General features: G+C 35.4%; 1 protein-coding gene across 9 annotated transcripts in view; it reads right to left on the bottom strand.

Annotated features, from left to right (window-relative positions):
* The window catches only part of LOC139131057 (dynein axonemal intermediate chain 7-like), a 107166-nt gene that overhangs the window by 23062 nt on the left and 60106 nt on the right, over positions 1 to 23998 (bottom strand). For all 9 annotated transcript variants that reach the window (XM_070697021.1, XM_070697044.1, XM_070697003.1 and 6 more), the window contains exon 2: positions 20114 to 20210. In XM_070697021.1, the coding sequence (XP_070553122.1) occupies positions 20114 to 20210 (97 nt within the window). The remainder of the gene's footprint in view (positions 1 to 20113; positions 20211 to 23998) is intronic.

Raw genomic sequence — 23998 nt, 5'->3', positions numbered from 1 at the left:
ATGTTAATTGCAATGTTATATTTTATACATTTGTAACAAACAGATATCTATGTAGTAATTTTCTGTGAGTGTAAAGTCTGAAATTTAACGACTGGTATTATTATTAGGACCCAGATTTTTGCATGATTTCATACAGCCATCATACAATTTCAGCATTGAAAGTCAATGTGTTCATGAGGCGTGGCAGAAATGAAGAATAAGAATGTTTTGCCAATTTTTGCCAACTAACTAAGAGCTGGAACACAGTTTAATGTGAATGGCATGTGCAATCAGAGTATTTCAGAATGTGAAGAGAAAAAGAACTTGAAGTAAGGGCCATGCAATTGCATGAAAGGTTTACATTTAATATTCAGTCAAGTCGTGTGACAGTTACACACTGACAGCACAGTTTAACTTGTTGAGCTGAATACTGCTCCCATTTCACAAAATTTTCTGTAGTTTTTCAGTAACTCTGACGTTACCATGGTGATTTACCCATGAATACCTCAAATGACTGTCATGCCTGGCCCTGCCTGCCCACTGGTTTCCAAGACTCTACTCATTCAAATTAATTGGAGACCAATTATTAGGGTAATTATTACTCTAATTGACACATCAATCATGCACCAGGGGCCACTGTGTCACCAATTTGCATTTGCTCAACCGAGCCAAGGCAGGCACAACATTCAACAACATGATTGCCAACGATTCATTATTACCTTTCAAAACACTCAATTTTAAAAACCAAATGACACACGCAATTTTTAAGTCACTGCATATTATATTTGAAAATTCTACAGGTATTTTCTAATCTGGCAGATTCAAGTGTGACAGTAACTCGACACGTGTGGTGGACCGATTTCTGGCAGTTCAGAGGTCATGCTATTTCAGGTCATTTCAAATTACACTTCATACATCCACAGTTAATGTGTATATATATATATTTCTTGTTGATTAATATATTGTTTGGTTTACGTGACAATACGTAGTTCATATGGTTGACAAAATTCGTGTTTATACTTTAAGATCAAAATTTATCCAACTAAATCTTCAAAACAACTTCTGTTCCCATAAAAAGCTAGACTTCTTCTGTATTTAATTTTAAAGTTACCTTTATAAGTGTCAAAGTAATAATAGAAATCAGTCCATAAAAATTTGACAGAAAATTTTTGATAAGTTTTGCCATCATGGTATAAAAATTATAATAATTACCAAACTCTGACATTAAGTTTTATTTATGGTCCCCACCACTTGGTAAGGACAACAAATATCAAAGTATTGAAATTTCTATATATGTATATCTGTCCGTGCCTTTACTTGTGTAGTTGGGCCTTTTTTAATTCCATGCAACAGGTGACCCTTGACCTAAAATTACCATTGCATATAATGTTTAGCTATTAAAGTTCAAAGGGCATGAAACAAGTTGGAGGAGGGGGGGGGGGGGGGGGGGGGGTAGACCAGGCAGTGATTCATGGGACAGTACAATTCGGCTACCCATGATGTCAGCCAGGCCAGCAGTGAGTGTGGCTCATGGATTGACCGATTTACGAGCCACATGGAACAGAAGAACAGTTTAAGAGAAATGATCTCATGATCATGGCGATACAATTGACTGTGTGAAGCTAAAATAAGCAGCATTGTTTGTCATTGTTCTGCATTGCTATTTAGACTGGTTAGCGTCAATACGCAGACACCAAGGATACTTTTATTGATGTAACACTGGATAATGGGATAATGTTCAGAACAGATATATATCGGCAGCTTGCATAGACGTAGGTCCCCCCTCTCGATCAAGTTGTGGTCTCCAGTTGATATGGTGACTGGTGAAGGAACTTTGCCTGAAAATCAACATTTACTCTGAGAGCACAGCTAGTGCACCAGCATCCTGATTAATTTGTGCAACAGATTAGCACGTTGAAATAGCATAGTGTTTTTTATCTCACAGGTTGGAATTGAAATTGATGACAGATACGCTAATGCGGGCTGACATTTTTAAAATATGCATGATTTATCCTTATTCAAAAATTAAGCAGTACCATTTACTGAGATTTTGAAGTCGTTATCGTTTGTGATCCATGTTTACCGACATTGAACTATACACTTTGCGGCATTTCTTCAGTGTGTTTTCTGCTATAACTGTGATAACAACCATAAATATTTAAGGTAGAACGCGCCTCGGGGACAGATATACAGAATCTCAAATTCCTACAATCTTTTCTGATCTACCACTTGGGAGTGCTCATTTTATATATACAGCTCTTGGAGAAAAAAACCATCTTAGTTTTTTGAAAACCAAAATTTAATTTTTACCCCATAGAATTAACACTGGGATGGCTGCCATTTTGAATTTCAAATATTGCAAAATGGAGAGTAATTTGTTTCGCTAGTTCAAAACTTTGCATGGCGACCCTCGATTTTTATTGTAGATTTGGTAAGAGGGTGGTTGAAAGTTTCATTTAGGAAAGTTTGAGCAAAAGTTTAAGTCTTTCACTTTCGAGGTGCATACTACCTTAAGGATGAACGAGATATGTCTTTACAAGTATGTGATAAGGGAATGAGAAGAGCAAGGCATGTCATGTACACACTGTGTCATCTCAACTCAGAGCTGAACATGACTACAACTTTATCAGAAAACAAGATTGGACCATATATAGTAAGATGGTAGCACAGTTAAGAATAGAGAATCCACAACAAATTGTTGCATCCAGCCCTGTGTACAATGCTGTGTTACCGATATGGTGGGAGGCCGTACAACGCCGGTAAGACACAGCATCGTTACGCAGGGCTATATGTTGCGTCATGTTATTGAACTTGCAAATGATTTTACGCGATGAAAAACATTTGCTTCCATCACACCTGCACTGAATCCAGTGAATGACCTTCAGTGTACATACGGTTCAATACAATCTTGACACCAAGGCATACAAATATATTATTCTTATGATCTTTCATGCTTACCTTGTGGAACAGTATTGCAAGAAATCTATTGCAGTTACGCATGAATATTAAAGATGGTAGAACAATTCAGGAAAGAATTATTTTGATGAGGTTGGGTTTTCCAATGCGGTGCTCACAAAGCAGAGGAAGGATACACACACACAGTGGATTGCAAACTATGCACACTAAGGTGATACTTCCCCTCAATTTATCACTGCATATGAAAGAATTAAGATTTCATTCAACCTAGCAAAGACAATAGCAGATCACAAAGGAAACGGTCAATTAAAAGCAAACTCTCCATTGGCATTCACTGCTGTTGTCTTTGGTTGGATCCTCAGACTCGGACACCCACCGTGCATGATCATGCTTGAATACAGCAGGTTACTGGGGAAAGAGGCATAGTTCATTATGAAAGTCTATCAACTTCCCTTCAATGTTATCGCTGACAATGTGGGGATATCAAAATATTGCTGTAGGAAGTGTTTTTTGAGTTTTTGTATGAAATGCCAGAAGGGAAAGTTTTGATTCATTTTTTTCAGGTAGGGTAGTTTATACAATTTACTGCTACCTGACTGAGGAAATTGAACGCCTTACATTTTTCTGAGGTAGACACTTTGCAGACGTTGAAAAGTAATGTAATATCTGAGAGGTTACGGCATTACAGTATAGCAATCGCCAGCTTTTCATACACTTTTATCTCGTGATCAGAATTCTGCATGTACCATGTATGAATTGAACTTCTGGTCATGAAATGTGAATAATGTTTACAGAAATTGCAGCTGAATTTCAACCCCTCTCTTACAGTCTGACAGAAAAATGTAAGATACAACCAACCCTTGGTTTTGCGATTTTGAGGCCAATATGCAATCTATATGCAATATGTTATAGAAAAGTCCAGAAGGTATGGAATTTCAAAACCATTGCTTGAAAATTGAAGGAATGAACTTTCTTGAGCTTTTCTTTCTGCTTCTATGCACAATTTTCTCTGAAATTTTTCTTCCTTGATATTTTAGATTTTTTCGGGGGAGTCTCTGACATTTTAATATAAGATAGAACGTACCTTGAGGACAGTTTTTCAGACACTCAAATTTTTGCAGTACTTTTTTCCGGTCTGTTGCTTGTTCTATTTTGAAGACTGTGGAGATAATGAATTTAACACAGTCTTGTTTCTTTGAAAACCCAAAATTTTAATTCTCTATCTCCAATAGAGTAAACATCTAGGGTATAGCTGCCATTTCACTTTTTCAAATTTAGATAAATTTTAGGTCGTTCGTTTTTCTTATCCAGACCTTTGGATGAGCGGTTTTTACTATGATATCTTTGATAGGTGACAGGGTGACGTAAGTTGTGAGTTTGAACCTGATCGAAAATTTACTGCATTTGATGGTAATCTCTATGATTTGTTCATAATCATGAAACTGAACGATTCTAAAGTTTTCTAGATGAGAGAATGTATGAACAGGTGAAAACTTTCATTTTTGTTGAAGTGCTTATAATCCTAATAATTCTTCCATGCATGGTTTGCGCATAGCCTGTTATTCTGGGTCTTTGTACAGCCCTGCCTGCACAAAAAGCTTATATTGATGTGCTCAGAACTGTACGCGACCAAGGATTTCCAACTCGGCAATCATTGTCAGTACTGTGTCAATGTCAACATAGCGATCGATGGATCTTGCTACAAATGGTAACAAGTTTTTGGGGTCATCAGAATAAACCGTGGTCACTTCAAAGAGAACACAAGGACTGGATAAATAGACACTAATGATTACATAATTACTGAAAACTACTAATTACAAAGCTGATTCTGATGTTGACTCAAGGTGTACAAGGTACTGCTTCCTGACACCAATCAATGCCAGGTAATTACAGCACACACCTCAATGAGCCATCTCAGTGGCGTCCCCGTCTGGACATGCCCACTGTGTACAATTAAAATATAACACACTGACGTATACATGAAAAAGCCACACCAACAAATGAGACTTGAGTCAATAATTTTATATATATTAAATGGATGACAAATGGGTTTGAAGAATGTGTCCACATTTGTTTAAAATTCAATATTTGATATACAAGAATAGTTCGGATTACAACTTGAAACAAACTCAAATAAAAACATTGTACCGGTACGTTGAACCACACATTCCAGTACATTCTTGAACAAACTTTCCACTAAAAATACTCTCATGCTTGAATGCCACTGTTACTATTAGTTTTTTCCTTTTAATATCTTGTGAGGAGAAAAACGACAATCAAACCTTTCAAAGGTCAACAATAATATTAACCCTTTGAGCACTGTAATTTCCCCCCCCCCCCAAAAAAAAAAAAAAATGTCAGGGCAATATTTTACCAATTTTTATGAATTTTTCTGCAATTTTTTCCATGATTTTGGACCAAATAGACAAAAATGTTCATGGGCTGCACTTTTTGACCAAAATTTTGAGAAAAATCAGGAAAAAATTGTTTAGATCTGAAAGAAATTGTTGGTGTTATGCTGTATTAAGGCACAGAAGTGTATTTCACACAACAAGCGTATTTCAATTTGTAGGTTCAATCTTAATTGTTGACTGAAAAAAGATGTCCCCATTTTTGTAAAATCTATTTCTGACCATACAAAGATATTCTCATTTTTTTCAATATCTATTTCTAACCATACCGGGTATGACAATGCTTTTTTGCTGGACCCAAAAATTAATCTACATTGTACCCTTTTTCTTTGGTATTTGAACAATACCTGGTTCTTTTTATCTCATCAAACCAGGAATGTGCAGTATGTTGATGTGACATAACCAACAATGGCAACGGAATTATATTTAATCGTTTTGGCATAATTGTGGCATGTACATACATTCAAAGGACAGACCTATTTATACCAATCAGTGAACACAAATATTCAACAGCTTATCAAGTGACTAAAAAATACGCTTTTGTCAAAATTCAAATTCTGTATCAACACCTTTGTAGATTGATTGCTTTTTCTTCATCAAATGTAATTGACCTTCGATTTATCTCCTATTCAGTCACACTTTGATTGTTGGGATAATGCTGGTGAAGCCCGCAGGCAATGAAATCCATCGTTTATGTCGCATTTTAAAGTCCTTTCTATATATATTTATGAAAAGTACTGGAAGACAGAAGAGACGACCTTTACCAAATTCACTACAGTAAAGGCGTCACTGAATCTTGTTGAATTTAACCCTTTGAGTGCCAAAGTCGATTTTTGTCGCCCTTATAAAATATACCACAGTCAACGTTTGTTAGGTTTTTGCCAAAATTTTGATTAAAAACTGTGTCCAATGAAATGTTGTGTTCATTTGGTCCAAAATTATCAGAAAAATTACAGAAAAGTTCATGAAAATTGGGGAAATGTTGCACTTAAATTTTGGTAGGAAAACATACAGCAGTCAAGGGGTTGAATAGAGTCAGACCTAGCTCAGCTAAACTGGTCTATGTGATGCTTCTAGAATGTGTCAAGAATTAGCAAGTCTTTTTAGACACATTTCATTCTGTTACTTAGATTAATCACTGTCTTGTGATCACTAGTTGACTTCTTAGTTCAATTCATGTACAGAAACTGGAAAATGCAAATTTGACAGGGAAAAAAGGCACCACCTGGTGGCGAGAAGATTATAATATTGTAGACTCGGTGAGGAAATAACTTCCAAATCACAAAATACATGGTTTCAAGCAACAAATTACTTGGCACAAACACATGGTTAACTGACAGTTTTTTTACAAAGGGTGTAAATGAGGATAGATTCAAATTCTTGACACCTCCACAGAAAAAATGAGAGGAAAAACATGTAGGAATATAAAATTATTGATAGAGAGTGTTAACCTTGAAGAGGAATAAGATAGATACTGCAAACATTCTTTCAAAACGTAAATTTTCTCATTGGTACCATAATATTGAAAGACATTTATTACTCACAAGCTTTACGAATGCAATAATGCCCTTATTTACTTCAGGAAAGTCACATTAAGTTTGGCACCTTTACGGGATGTATTTTATGAGGGATATGGTCATGAAACATTCACACATGGGAATGTATGTAGGATTTTTTGAAGAAGTGTATTTTCTCCAGTACAGACGCTCGTATTAAGTCAACATAGCTAGAGAATTTAAATGATACAGTGAGTCTATGAAATACTTTGTTTTAATTTACAATCCTCCACTGAGCACCTTTGATATAACGCATATTGGACGTATGGGACTCACACGACCTTTGCACTTGGTGCCGATGACCGTGTCTCCTTAATTACATTGTCCGTGACAACACGTCAATACAAATTGTGTGTCGTTCCAGTAACAAAAAGAGAAAGCAGTTGGCTCGGTATACAAATGGAGATAGGTGGCCTCTGACCCTGACGGTGAAGATTGCCCAGGTGATGAATACAAATGAAAAATTACAGTTGAAATGAATTAGCAGGAGTCACCTTATGACCTTTACATGCAATTGAGAATTAATATACCACTTTACTCTACATCAAGGTAAAATGTCTAATTAATGCCCTGGCTTGCTTAACCCTTTGAGCACTGTAATTTTCTCCCGCCAAAATTTTAGTGCAAAATTTTACCAATTTTTATGAATTTTTCTGTAATTTTTTTATAATTTTGGACCAAATAGACATCACATTTCATTTGCTACAGTTTTTTCTCAAAATTTTGGCAAATATCTGAGAAAAACTGACGGGGGTTATTTTATAAAAGGGACAAAAATAGACTGTGGCGCTCAAAGGATTAAGCATATCCGCAATAGAAACACCATAATTTGAGGTTTTCCCCCATTTCTTTCCTAAACCACAGACAGTAGTATATTTTAATTATGATAATTATTATTATTTAACTCCCTGTATCTAAAAAGGATCATTTTCTTGTCTTTATGATTTTAAGATACAAAGGCATTAATTGTTAAAATTACAAATCGTAAACCATAGTAATTCATTATTCATAACATTTTGAAATTCAAAAGTCACTGCTGTAAATACATTGGTATTTCACAATATCTCATTTTCATTGTCATGGGATTAGAATGGTATGTTGGAAAGATTTGTAACAGACTATAATATGAAAATAGTTTTTTGTGTCATATTTGAAATGCTCTCATCATTCCTGACATCAAATGATCCATCACATCATGTTTTCACTGAGACAAGAAAGGAGTCCTTTGCGCCATCTACAGAAGAAATTGCCCGTATCTTCAACAAATATTGACATTTTCTCTTCAAATATCAAAGTGCCAAGGCAGTCTATCTGGAGTGTCTGTATTCCCCCACACTAGTCAATACACACCCAGTGATAGATTTGGCTTCTTGAAACTATATACAAAGCATACACGCATGCAGCTCTGCTGGGTATGTTGATGAGCGGCTCAGCAATTTCGTAAGGTTCCTCATTGCCATGGTAACGAGGTTCCCCATCAACATTGGAGAAAGTGAAAAGGACATGATTGATTTACATCTTGGAGATGAAGCAAGTTAGATATTGTCAAACGAAGATCTTGTTCAACTGACTGTAATTTTCATACCTTCATTGACCTTCAAGTCTGACAGAATGTCAAATGCTGATATAATTCTTTCTGGTACGTATGCATATGTGGAAACATGATGGAAAATGTACGGTACTTTCCTCATGAAACTATTATTGAAAACTTAAAAACTGTTAATTGATCTCTGTAAGCTTTATCTTGCCATTATGAGAGATGCAAAATGGTCAACTGCTATTATTGGCCAGTTGGGTAGTGCCATGTGATTCTTCTTGACCAATGGACACCTAGGTCCAGAGGGTTAACAAGCCATTGCCGTGACATAGCAAGAAACGAGTGAGACCAGAAGTGGTGGTAAAAAACTTGCCAACGTTGTAAATATTGAAGTAATTTCAAAGAAGACCAAACTGAAAACCAGCACTAGAGGTAGAACACCAAAATTATTGAAGTACTTTTAGTTTTTGGCTTTACTATAGTCCCATGGATATAAATGCAGTGGTGTTTCACAAAAGATGACATGTTGGCATTCTGTGTATTGCAATGTATACCTGTACACTCATACAGGTGTTAAAGGAAGCTGCTCGTTTTGACATGTTATGCATAATTCAGAACAGCTTTGTGATGTTACATGCCAGCTATTTCTCTATCATCATACTAATTGTTTCCAATGCATGCATGAGTGATATGCAAATTATCTGGAAATCAAAATTCAGACAAGCTTCATAAAACGTGCAGGGAAATCTGGCAGACAAGCCCAGCAAAGTATTCATGTTTTACCCTTTTATCATCATGGTTTGGCCCAAAACCAATTGTACTTTTTGCTGATTGTCAACCTTTTTACAAGAAATCAGGTGGAACAGGTAAAATTTTGGGCAAATATAAAATGCTGAGTGAAATTTGAGAAAACTTGGACTAAAATTGTCTTCAATACTATTGCCTTCTTTGAAATGTTATTACAATGTTAAAATTTGGATAGTGGATAAAATTAAACTTTCACTTCACTTTCACTTAAATTAATTTAATTGATAAAGATTTCAAAGGAAAACCAATGATTGACAAATTATTAATAAACACTTCCATCATCAACGTATGTGTGAACCAAGGAATGATCAGGGAGCCTTTACAGAAATCCTCCAAAAAAAGACTAAAAAAATTGGATGCATAGAAATCTTACAATGCATATCCTATTTTTTGTTTCTCAGTCAAAATGCTTCCCAATAAATACATAGTGGTCATATCAGAAGCTGGACCCCAACCCCCTAGGACAGTAAACATTTGCAAGACCTGAAGGCTTAGATCCTGCTACCATCCTTATAAAGGATGGTTCGGTAACCCACTATGACGGTGATACCCTGCCCATGCTCACTGCACACGGCCTGGATTCAATAAACACACACACAAATACACACAGTAACCATCCAAACAACACAGAAATTGTAAATGGCATTATAACAATGATTGATTTCTATAATAATCTTGACAGCATAACTTTGGACACCACGATAGAGTTCACAATTGCTACTGTGCTGACCTGTTGCACTTGAACTAATTACACCAACAATCAGGTTAATTGCTTTTATTCATCACCATTAATATCATTCATAAATATTTCAACAGTTTATCAAAATGCCAGTTAGAGTAGGGGAGCCTTGAGGGTATGTTTGTTCTTTAATTTCCTTCTCATAGTCAGTGGCCTGGGGTTACAAGAATCCCTCTAAATTTGCAACTTTTCTCATTGAAATTGAAATCAATATTGTATAGTACTGCTTCCTTAAATTTTAAAGTCTTGAAGAATGTCTCAAAGCAAAAAGAAGTTAATGGTCTTCATCCGATAGGAATTGAGTTGTATATATAGTTTTTATGAGGTTAGGTCATGAAAGAGGCAAAAGCATACATCATCAGATTTTGTACGTTTGTATTTAATGATGTTCTCATATGTATTCACAAAATCAGGTAACTGTAGTGGAAGTTCACAGGTAACAAACATCACCAGCTTTTGAAGTTCAGTTTTCAATGATATCCTGTTGAGGTTATGAAAATACAGATGTCAAGTGTACTAAACAACAATTTGATAATGGTTTTCCTTTGGGAGATGGTCTCACCTGAACATCAAAGGAACCATATGCACAGTACAACAGCTCATGATCAATAGAAAATCATCAACAGCTGTTAAAACAATCACCTCTAAAAGTTTTGATTGGGAAACCTGGCTGGACAATATAAATTTCATATGTCACAGTACTGTTATACCAGACTTATCCAGTACACAAGAAAGAAAGAAAGAACAGATCAGAAGACAAAGACAGGACACATAATGTATATAGCAGATCATAATCAGGCCTTTTGTGATTCATATAACCTTAGAAATTCTGCACAAATAATCCATTCTCTGGATTTTTTTTTGTTTTGTTTTGTAAACCCATGGACCATCACATGACTCAAAGACATGTAAATTCAATGTACCTTGCGATATCGTGTGATTACATGAAGATACAGAGTACTGGTATATTGTGAGTGACATGTATGGCTATTGTTATATCCTGCAGGATTATCCAAATAGATATAACCTGCATAGAAGAAAGATAATTTCAATCATAATCATGTTTTATTACACTACTAGGCTTGAAAGATTCATCACTTTCAATTGTACTTCATCAAATTTCAAAGATACACTGATAAGATTGCTTCAGGAGATGATAATATTTTTTGGACAATAATTTCAAGGTTTAGAACAGTTAGAAGCTGCAACTTTTGGTGATTCAAAAAATATTTTTGTTTTTTCATATCACTTGCAATGTCTTTATCGTCTCCCATGTTGAAACACCATTTAACACAGCATCTATACTTGTAAAATGAACTATCATTGCTTACATTTGAATTCTAGTCCAGACCAGAATTCACTTGTCGACAATAACAATACCATTTATATGTAAAGACTGAGTTGACAAGCTGAATACTGTGTATCTTGACTTGCTTTGGGGAGTAGAACGAGAAACTGCAGTGGACATTAAAAACAAAAATGGCTAAAAGTCATGAAAAATTATACCTACTAGCGCTTTCATACCAAAAGTATGAAAGGCAAATCCATTGTTGGCTGATAAAAAATGAAAATTTGTCTATTGATAAATTAATTTTGAACTTGGTATAATGTGTGTAATATATTTCCTTCTTGGAAAAAGTTCAATTCCTATCATAAACAATACTTTCACAGTGATGGTCAAAATAAGTGAATTTTATTGTATACTTAAGAGGTTGAAACACAGATGATCAATTACTAAATGCTGTACGTCAGTATTGACGGAACGCGTTTTTATCACAAAGTATTAACTCAATGCCCATCTTTTCAATTAAGACTGCACTACATTGACAATCAAGTCACTCTGAAAGATAAGACGTGAAAGTTCAGGTAATTTACACCAATCATTACAAATGAAAGATAGTGTCACAGATACCATATTACTCAAATTTTGAAAGTTCGAATTTTTTGGGCGAAATAATTAACCAAACCCGGAATTCGAATCGACCACGGTACAAACAAAGCCATGTGCGCAAACGCGCATAGACGTACATGTATTTCCATACGCGTTAGTACACATGTGGGTTTGTTTGTACCGGCATCACGTGATTCTTTGGGCGTACTGAGTGTGTAGAACGCATCGCGTCCTTTTTATTCCGGAGTAGAACCATTAACAAATATCTAGATCTAACTTACTATATGTCACTTCAAGATTTTTGTTGTTACGTCCTATCTAACTACTACTGAAAATTAACACTTTGAGTGCTGTAATTTTTCCCACCAAAATTTAAATGCAAATTTTGTCAATTTTTTGTGAACTTTTATGAAATTTATTTGCTAATTTTGGACCAAATGAACATCACATTTTATTGACTACAGGTTTTTATAAAAATTTTGGCAAAAACTTGAACGAATTTGACTAGAGTATATTTTATAAAGGTGACCAAAATTGACCTGGTGCTCAGAGGGTTAAAGACTGCATTCGCCATGTCATCCTGACAAATTTTGAATTAATTCATACTGATTATGATTTGTCACCTGAAAATATCTGTCAGCTGCAAGAATGTTCACATTTTTCGTTCTTTCCTTTATATACAGGCATAACATTATTCAGCTATCAAAATTTTGATTCATGAGCCATAAATATGAAGCATAATAAAATATTAATTGAACGGCATTAAAGTTTCATATGCTGATAAACTGCAAACACAAGTTTTAACTTTTCTATATTTTATGAATTATTAAATTCTACATTTGCATTCATGCCGTAAATTAGTCATTTTTTGGTCAGGATTTTTCAGTCATAGCGTGTTTAATGTGAATTGCTGCTGCCACTATAATTTACAGCATTATGCCTTTTGAGAACAGATTTTTGGACTCCAATCTTAAAATTCCTATCCAGTCTATGAAAGCTTATTTCAAACTTGCACAGCTTAACTTACGAATGTCCTGTATTTGAAAACATTAAAAATTAAAAATTTAATTTTCTTAGTTAAGACAAAGTGTGGCAGCCATTTTTAAGTTTGAACACAAGTTAACTGGAGGTAATTTTTGCCTTTAATCCAATATCTTGCTCAGAAACGATGGGTTTTTACTCCCGATTACAAAAGACAATTTTTGAAAGTTTCCTTCCCTGAAATTAATAAAAACTCATATTTCAAAACTCATATTTGATGTACATACTTCCTTTATGGATAATATCAAAGATGTCTCAGATTTTTAATTCCAGAGAAACAGAAACTAAGTCATCTACAGAGAGAGTATTTTTCTGAACACAGCAATACATACTGTTCACACACAGAAGACACTTAAAATCTATATTGATTGAATAACTATCAACAGTACTTTTTGCATTCACATCTGTCATTGATTCTGCCTCAATTTGAAAGTGTCACTGCATTAATTCTGTCCTTTACAAATGAATGATTATCGCACAGAATAGCAATTACTACATTAATTTCTCCTCACGTTTACATAAGATCTTTAACAGGACTATTATTACCACTACATTAAGACCCTGGCAATGTCAATTGCAGAGTTATCGATTATTCTGCAGGACTGTTTCCAGGCTCACCACACTTCCCATGTAGGCATCAGCAGCAATTGATACAATATTTTTGTTACAAATTTTTGTAGCCTTCCTTAATTCTGGAAATGGATCCTTTCAAAAGTAAAACAGACAAGATTTGCTACGTTTATAATTTGGAAGAAAAGATAGCTGGAAATCGGAAATAGAATTTCTCATGATTGATTTAATCAATAAGATTTATTGTCAATGTGAGAGCAAACTTGGATACTTTAATTCCATCCTTGACAGCTCTATCCAGATTCAATATTAAACTTTGTAATATAATGTTTGGAATCCTTTTTTTTTGCAGGTTGTTACAAATTGTCAATAATGATATATATTTGCATACGTATGCCTCCTCTACAACTATTCATCCGAGTGCAATGACTTAAGCGTATGGGTACTGGAGGTATGGAAATGAAGCTATCAGCTGTGACCTTTGACCTGTGGTCAAACCATGTAAACTCACAAGTCTACAAAGCATGCCAGCAACTACGACACAAATTTCGTCAGAATCATGGAACAATTTTGCTAGAGGAATATACAAATCAGGGATATTTATTCATTTCCAATAAAAGTACAGGACAGCTTGAATATGAATGATTGAGTTGGATTGGATTTGTGCCAGCAATGCAAACAAATCTCTCATCTTTGCGCCGTTATAAGCATTAGAGTGTTCAGCAGTGTTTCACTAAGCTGTTATTCTAAACAGCAAGTGCCAATTATGTTTCAATATTTATAGTGATACATATCTGTACCAGATTATGCAAATCTGACTTTTGACATTGTAATAGTATGAGTATTCTACTTATAGAAATAATGAAAGGTCAAAGGGCATGAATAATCAAATAATCATCGGTCACACTATAAACTATCTTGGCTGACTGAATGTATAACAAAATCAAATTGGAAGTTAAGAGGTATGTGTTGTAAGACAACAAAAAGCTTCCATGACACAGAATTCAGTCACTCTACATCATAAATTTTAATCTCTCTCAGAAATATTATTTACCCTATCAGTACAATGGTTTCGCCCGAGCCTATTGTTATCAATGGTGATTGTAGACCTGCAGGGAATTGGGGTGAACAGGAGAAAATCACTGTCCCTTGAGCAGGACTCTGCAAAACTGGGAAGGGACTGAACCTAAGCAATTTTTCGCGTAACTGAGATGTGTTTGTATTTGCTTACTATAAAAAACCCACTAAGTATATACAGTATCATAACCATCAGATGCATTGGCCCTACTGATCTATTGGTGCAGTGTCCGTTGGGCATACCTGTGTACATTGCACTGATGAAACTTGAAATTTTATCAATGGCGGTTAGGCTAGACCCTGCACTTAATCATTCTGATTAACGGGAACATTTTTGACAAGACAAAACAAAGACTGATTGGATGGCAATTTCTGAACTGATTAGATAAGGTGACACACCTGTACCCCTGTCAGCATACCGTTATGATCTTTGAAAACTTTGCCTTGAAAATTTGCAAATTAGCATGGTACTTGTCAATGATTGCTTTGGTATGAAAAATATCCTTGTTGTAGGGTGTGATTTATTAAGCCTGTGCACACAATGAGATTTTCACTGTGTTGCTTGTGCTGAAACCAAAAATTTAATTTTTCCCATAGATGATGATATAGTTAACGTAGGGATTGCGGCCATTTTGAAACAAAATATGCATTTGGACTCTTATTTATGGTTCTTGATTTTAAAATAAAGTTTCCTTGAGAGAAGTTCGAGCAAAATTCAAGGCATTCAGTTTCCAGGTGCTACCTTCTTTTGATAATATATTGTAAAACATTTTTCTCCCAAAAATTTTGCCGTAACTCAGGGAAATATGTTCTCCAATAAGAAGAATCACATGGCTGAAGTTTCAGCTATCATGCCTAAAATTTCTAGTGAAAATCCTGATAGGTAAATTACCATATTATCAAAAATTTCCCCTATCATCATCTGTAATACCCAGTAAAGTCTAGTGTACAGGTGTAGTACCTGACATTGGTAGTATAATTCAAATGAACAACCCTGAATCAGACAGAGGCTCAGTCCATGGATCTGGGCATGAATGTAGTGCACTTGTCAAAATTTGGTCAAAATTTGGGGGTTTTTTTGACAGCTACTTTGATCAGCTTGGTCTTGACACATGTCCTTGGTGAAATTTCATGAATGAGGTGAAATTAAACATAGACGTTTCCTGTGTCACAGGCTCTGTAAATGAGGCAGGTTGGCTGGGTTCTGTCTTGTACATTTTTTGCTCACCAACAGCAAAAGAAAATGCAAAAAAGTGGCACACATCTTATCTGTCAAAATGTGACATAAAGTTTCCCATCTTGGGTATAAAACCATGTCATTTCTGAGTGATATCTTGAGCTACTCTGATACAAAAATTGACAATATTTCCACACCGTGTTAAGGCAAAGAAGCATTTTACACTAGACTTTAGTAGGATAACTAGCCCCTCACATGATTGTGAGAATCAACCACCTTTTCAATATTTCTTGGTTTGGCTTTTTGTATTGACCTTTCACGTTCATAAAGATTTAATAATCCTTGCCTTAACCCTTTTAGTGCTGCAATTTTTCCCACCAAAATTTTAGTGCAACATTTTACCGTTTTTTATGAATTTTTCTGTAATTTCTTTGATAATTTTGGACCAAATGGACACCACCACTCATCGGCTGCAATTTTGTATCAAAATTTTGGCAAACATCTGAAAAAAATTGACAGGATTATATTTTATAAAAGCAACAAATCTTGACTTTGGCACTGAAAGGGTTAATCTTTCAACTAAAGCACCTGAAGTATAATGGTTCACCATAAACACCTAAAAAGCCACTGAATGGTATTTTTCATCAGCGTATTTTTTACACTACTGTGTTATTTTCATCTAATTGGATTTGAATTTCAGCATGTGAAAAGCAGATTACCGTAATCACACATTTAGACCAATATTGGTTTAGTTATGCTTAATGCTTTGGAAAGAGAAAGCTTTAATTATGTTTTCGTGCCACTTTGATTGGCAATATCGAGACATTGACACTGTCCTTTTGAATAATGAATTTTTTTATCACTGCCAAAATTTTCGCATCCAACATTACTTATTCACAACAACATACCCACATATCCGATGTATTTATTTATATGTTAATTTTTACAGGTATTTGCTGCGTTCTATCTAAAAGATTTATAAACAGACCTTCACTGCGCATGTTGTAATAAGCTTCGTCTACATGATACCTGAGGATTTCAATGACACAAATATTTACCATTTTCTGGTGAACCCAAACATGGTGTTTTTCAGAATCTACCATACGCATATCATGCAAATACAGTGTAATTTCACCATCCTGCTTGCATGGTTCATTCCATTATGATAATTCTTCATGAAATACAAATTAATCTCTAGGTCTTAACATAGAATGTGCCTCTGGGACAGATTTTGCACTCTGAAAACTTTTACAACAATTTTCCGATCTACCACCAGTAATTTTCACTCTTATTTTCATGAAAATCGAAAAAATTCTGTGATTCCTATAGAGTTAACAGCAATGGCAGCCATTTTGAAACTTAAATATCGGCAAATTTTCGGTAATTTGTTTCTCTAGTACGGAACTTGGTGAAGTGATTCCTGATTCATATCCTTGATTTTGAAAGAAGGGTTGCTTGAAAGTTTGCTTGAAGAAAATTTGAGTGAAAGTTTAAATCTTAAACTTTTGAGGTAAGTACAACCTTCAAAGTAAATCCCTTTTTAGAGAGTATATTGTAAGTACCTTTTTTTAGCAAGTATACTGCCTTCTTAACCTTTATCAGGCTTAGAAAGTTTATTAAAATGATTACATTTCTAGAGTATTACAGTTTGATCTTCAAACATTACACATTGCATTGTTGAAAACAGTCACTACATACTGAAACACAAAATATCCCTGATTTTGACAATACTTAACAACAGTAAAAAAATTAATGGTTCTTGGAAAACACTAAGATATATATTGCAGGATTTTTTCATCCACAACAATTTCTTGGTGAATATGCATACACTGTTGCCATGTGTTTGTTAGGGACACGTTTCTATGGTAACAAACATCTCCAGTTAGGTGAGGGCTGGGTTGGACAATACTGAAAGGCCTAGCAAAGCCCTTGTAACCAGTCAATGGGTAAAACAAAGGGTAGAGTGTACCCATTGTTTGTGGCTATCACCTGAAGAGTACATAACATTGTTAAGCAATGGGTGAATATGAATGACAGTGAAATCTGTTACAGGCACCTAAGAATATCCGTGTTTGATGAACAGATCTTGAACATTTAATATGAAAAGTTTTCATTCAAATAAACCTATGGCGTGTGAACAATAACAGAAGCTGTATAAAGGGCTAAAATTGAAATCAAGATACATCTACACCTCTGTAATCCAGAATATCTCTCATCCTTTTCACCACCATGGTTTGGCCCAAATCCATGGTTATCAATGGTGAGTGCAGACCAGTTTACATGGAATGGGGGTGGGCAGATTAAAGAAATTGCAGGTGACTGGTGTCTGCAATAGGCTGGTTTCACTGGATTGTAATACAGTTTTCCACTTGATGTCAATGCCTCCTGGCAGTTTTGCATTCAAGTGAGGGATGGCCAAGGGTTCGACAAGGGAGGTTACGGAGTCCAACTCTCCAGGTACCGGTACACTCTTCAATTATCAATGGCCCCTAAAGTAATTTGGAGGCATTCAAGACAAATTAGTGAGAGCAGTAAACATCATTATTTTTAATTTGCAAATTATCTCACCAATTTTAACATGTCCCAGCAATTAGTGATTGTCTCAATCACAGAGTACAATCATACACACTTAAACACTGATGAAATAAGAATTTGAAATCTCGTGAGCGAAGCAGGTCTGTTTTCTTTTTTCTGAAGAGAAAATGATTTGTTCTTGGTTTGAAAAAATTTGTAATTCTCGATATATTCAAATCTTCAAGGCGGAACATGCAGAAAATGATTGGATGTCGGTATTACATTTATCTGACTTACGCTACATTTGTCCTTAGTTTTGATATGATTGTCACATGGGTCTCGATAGAAGGCAAACCAATAATAAAGATGTATATAATGACAGACAAAAATGCCTTGATTATGATAGTACCAATATTTCAAATTATTTGACTTCAGGTAGTAAGCACCTTGAAAGTGAAAGACTCAATTAAACTTTTGCTCAAACTTTCCTCAATGAAACTTTCAACCATTCTCTTACCAAATCAAGAATACAAATCTTGGGTCACTGTGCAAAGTTTGGTACTAGAGAGTCAGAAGCAAATTACCGAAAATGCACTGATATTTGAAATTCAAAATAGCCACAATCCCTGTGTTAACTCTATGGAGAAAAATAATTTTTTTAAATTTTCGACAAACTAAGACGATAACAAGTTTTCTCGCTCCGAGAGCTTTAAAATGAGCCCCCACAAGAGGTAGATCAGAAAAGAATTATAAAGAAATGAGAGTCGGAATATCTGTCCCCGAGGTGCATTCTACCGTAACTCAGATCTGGTTAGCAAATGATGTCCAGGTCATTAAACTCTGAGATATCCGATTATTAAACATGATTCAGGTCAAACATACTAATGTATTTGTTACACACCGTGGAGAGAATTATCATGTATTGATGCTAATCTACTGAGTTCTGCTCATGAATGCCTGAAGCTGAGAAACATCTGAGTCCCAATATGGTTACCCAATCCTTCTGTTTTCCCTGTTCTGTATCAACAACTGAAAGTCAACTAACTTAACAGGTTTAGAAGTTTTATTACTGTTCTGGACAGGTACATGATAGCAAGCCTTGATAAAATACGTGACACAAAAAACAAAACAATACACCTGTGAAATCAAACATATTTCAACCAATTTATGGTAGGGTTGGCAACATATTCATGCCGCTTATGTCTGCCTATGTCTTCTGTGACAGAGAATAAAAATTCATGTATTATATCATCATAATACACATCAAACTATTAAATAACAACAAAACTGGCTAAAAAATATTGTAATTGCACAACTCATGAAAACGCGATTCAACTTTATTTTGACCGTATATCTTGGCTACTGAGTAAAAGAAAAAGAAATGACTGCTTGGCAGCCATATTGGATCACATTCTTACACAATTTACTTGCATGTGTCGTTCATACGAGTGCTTTGAATCATTTAACATACATTTTGAGAGACAAAACATGTGTCTGAGACAAGCTACAATTGCAAGTAAGAGTAACTTTAACAAAATGGCCACTTTTCAACACAGGCATACATACAATATAAAAGAAAGTTGTCGGTCACTATGATATGCTGTCCATGTGGTAACTATGACAGAATTCCCTTTGCTGATCAAGGGAACCCAGTTGCAAATGTTTGACTCACATTCAATATACAAATCGGTTTGCATCAAATCAACACTGTTGTATTGCTAAGCTAAGAATGTATCTCGCTATCAGTGCATGTGAACACTGTATTAATTAGAGTATCATTATTTCAATTCCTGCTCCGTGAGTTTCAATACTCCTCACCACAGCTTCTGTACTTAAATGTACAAAACATGGATAAAATGGAAAGTAATTTCAAAGCAGAGATTCCAATGACATCTTACCTTCTTCTTTTGCCTTCCTTTCTGCTTCCTCTTTCTTCAGTTTTTCTTTCTCCGCTTTGGAAAGCTTGCCCTTCTTCCCGCTCTTTTGTTTCGGAGGCTACCCACGGAAAAAAGAAAGGAAGAAGAGAAGAGATAGAATTGAGTACACATTACCAACACATGAAGCAGACACAGATACAATGGATGGTATGTTTGCAGAGTCAATCAGGTTACTTACAGATACATGGGTGACAATAGACGGGCCATCTTAGGTGGTCAATGCGGTTGGATATACTGCACGGGACTCCTATAATTGACTCTGAAGTACAGCTGCAGACCCTATCTGAGTGAATGTGTTACTTTTGACTGTCATGGTTACCGATTCAAATTGAAGGATACAGTTATACATCTTATGAATTTCTACGTCAGCAGGAAATGCTTTGATGTCAATGTGTCAAGGAATATACCCGGAATGGAAAGGCTCTACAGCAGCAAGGTCCTCTGAATATGTTGAATTTCTATTCACCCTGAGGCAGTTGCCACTGTTCAGCAAACCTTTGGGATTTGAAAAATGACTGAGACATCGATTCATATACTTCTTTAATTTTCATATCAGGCCAAGGTTAACTTTTCATTTATTAATGGCCGTTGTTGTTAATTTATTGATTTCCCCCTTGTGGCAGTTGCATTACAAAAACTCGCTTACTGTTTCACATGACCGTTTCTTCAAACTTTTGCCTTTTCAGTACCCTTGACACTGTACCACACAGCCGTCAAGACATACTATGTGATACGTGTGAAAGAAGCAGGGATTGTTTGGATAATATAAGTCATGTACCAATAGGTACAATCAATAACACGACTTCTGCTTGCTATCTCACGTTGCATGTCATGCAGGGCAGGATCTTGGGTGATCTGAGCTTTGCATTGTGGGATATGAACTCAGCAGGTTGCATATATCATATTGTGCCGGGCGTGTACACTGCAACGTGGGAGAGTTTTGATGGATGTCAGCATAAACTGTGCCACTCAACATTGTATGGCAGCATATTACCAAACAGAACCAACATGCACGTTACTAGTGTATAAAACAAATGTATTTTATGTCTGTTGCAATTTTCTTCAATATCAATATGACTGTATCAGAATATCTATTTAAGCAAAACACTCCTAACACAATTGGACGAACATTTTGTGTCTTTGAAGTAGCATAGACTCGCGACTACTCAATTGAAATACTTTTGACTCATTTCTGCCGTTCCTGTAACAGCTGCTTCACCATGGAGCCTAGTCAGTAATATTAAAACGTGACCAAAGAAGAGTACGGATGACACTCAAATTACTCCATGTTCACCGACCTCCTGAACACCTGCCTAGGACTTCAACTGTCAATTTCCAAATGCATTTAATCCTCAATTATCTACAGGTGTCTTCTGGAAACATTTGCTGAGGGTTTGATGGAATTATTTGGAATAGAACTCTGCATGCATTAGTAAGGTCTCTCCAGAAGTGACATGTCTCATTCGGCAGAAGATTATGAGTTTTGTATGAATCTGTTTCTAATCTTTATTATAACACCCAGCACTATAATATTAAAGGTATACTGTCACCTGTTCCAATTTTGCCACAGTTACCATGGAAAGAGAAAACCTAACCAATCACAGATTTTAAGTGGGTGGCCGCTTTTTTAAAACAGCGCCCTCACATGGGCATTTTGAATATCAAGGACAGGTGACAGTATGCCTTTAATGGTTATCATGATGCTTCGTATATACTTTGAATGTTTATTAATAGTGGACAAAACATGCATTTCGCATTATAACTTGTTCACCCTACATTACCTGTAAATAGATCCACATTGACCATTATAACAATGGATCAGACCAAACCATAGTGGTAAAAGGGTAAATTTTAAGTACAGTACCAGTGCAGTATATGTTATGATTTGGCATCTAGATGGCACTATGGCAGCAACATGAAATCTTTCAATGCAGAACTGAATTTACTCGTCATGTCCGAGCTCTCTGAGATGAGAAGTTTTCACTTCATGGGGAAATGAAAAATCATAGCAAACAAGCAACAAACAGAATACCTGCCTATTTATTCATGCAGAAATCATTCAAATAAATTTGGATTCCACTTTGCATGAAAGACTCTTCATTTTAATGTTGATAGTCAAAATGCTTTTTTTTATACACAACTTCAAGCTGATGACAGCCAACAAAATATATCTGACTAGGGACATATGGTCTTTGGCCTAAGTTACCAATTTTTTTTCATACTGAATCATTAACCTTTTGAGTGCTGTAATTTTTCCCACCAAAATTTTAGCGTAATATTTTACCAATTTTTATGAATTTTTCTCTAATTTTTTTGATAATTTTGGACCAAATGGACATCACATTTCATCGGCTACTGTTTTTCATCAAAATTTTGGCAAAAATCTGAAAAAATTGACTGGGGTACATTTTTTATGGGCGACAAAAATTGACTTGGGCATTCAACGGCTTAAATTGATTCATTCAAATTAAAATAAGAATCACATGACAATAGCCTTACAGAAGCTTAATTCATAGTCATATGAAATGAAAACCAGGATCAAACAGTACTATTGGAGCTGCTTCACACAGGAAATATATTGCATACAAGTCATTGTTAATTTGACGTAATGATACTTGATGCGATGAACACAGGTTTGTACTTTTATAAATAGACAGATCAAGTTGTTCAAATGTGTGATATCAAAAAAGAGTGACCAATCGGCATGATGTTTTGACATCATACTAGAACACGTCACTTGAGGGAGGGCGTGTCAGGTTTTGGGGGGGGGCACTAACATTTTACAAGACTTTGCTGATCCACTGCTTGTGTGGACACATTCCGAAGACCAAGGAAGAAAACAAAATTCACAGTTTTTGCGAAAATCGAAAATTAAAACTTTTACATAAAGAGTTAACACATGCTATACGGAGGCCATTTTCAATTTCAAATATCAGTACATTTTGTGATCTGTTCGTCTACAAAACAAAAACTTTGTACTGTGACCCCCCCCCACCATTGTTATCTACCAGTATGATTATGAAAGAATGATTTAAAGAATACTTCATGAAAATTCCAGCAAAAGTTTACAGCTTACCGTTTCAAGTTACGCATTGACTAACTGACAGTACAGAGACCTTTCCTAAAAGCACCAACAAAACTTTCACAGTTGTTGAGTTCCAAGTCTCAAATCATGCAAAGATCTTTAGATTAATCAATGTACCTATTAGACTGAGTTATGCTACAAGTAAGCAAACAGTCAAATACTTCACATTCTTGCACCTCACTTTCAAAGGAATACCTTCATTTGCATACAGAACAGAACAGAACTAACATAAACCTCTTTTTTTTGCTCTTAGCCTGATGCCTTTATAATTCCGTCTGCTGTTCAACTTATGAAGTAACGCACTACTGCATGTACATAGGCGGCATCTCTCAAGTAAAATTTCCAGGGTAGTTCAGAAAAATGAACTATTTTTGGCTTCTGTCATTTACAAGCCATCATCCATGCTCTTACAGATCTTGTGATTTTGTCCTGATGTACCGTTTGAAGTAAACACTGAACTACAAAATTTATTCATTTTCCCACTTTGCTCACATCCCATAAACTTTTACATAATACATATCATTAAATATGCCTGATCAATAGTAGAAGTCCTGGAAAATTAGAAATGCTGGGTAAATTATCAATCAAAAGTCATAGTGAGGAAGGTTCACGTGTCACAAAGATACATATGTGTGGACTGGTGATTGTAAAGTCTAAGAAATGATGTCAGGTGTTTTGAGTGGAGTGAGCACGTCAGCCATCCTAAAAAAAATTCCTCAATAAAGTACCATGTATCTGTAAGCCATATTCAGAAATGGGCA

Source organism: Ptychodera flava, chromosome 1 (genome assembly GCF_041260155.1).
Source record: "Ptychodera flava strain L36383 chromosome 1, AS_Pfla_20210202, whole genome shotgun sequence".
Lineage (NCBI taxonomy): Eukaryota > Metazoa > Hemichordata > Enteropneusta > Ptychoderidae > Ptychodera > Ptychodera flava.
Note: the sequence above shows the minus strand (reverse complement) of the source record. Positions and strands in the feature narration are given on the sequence as shown.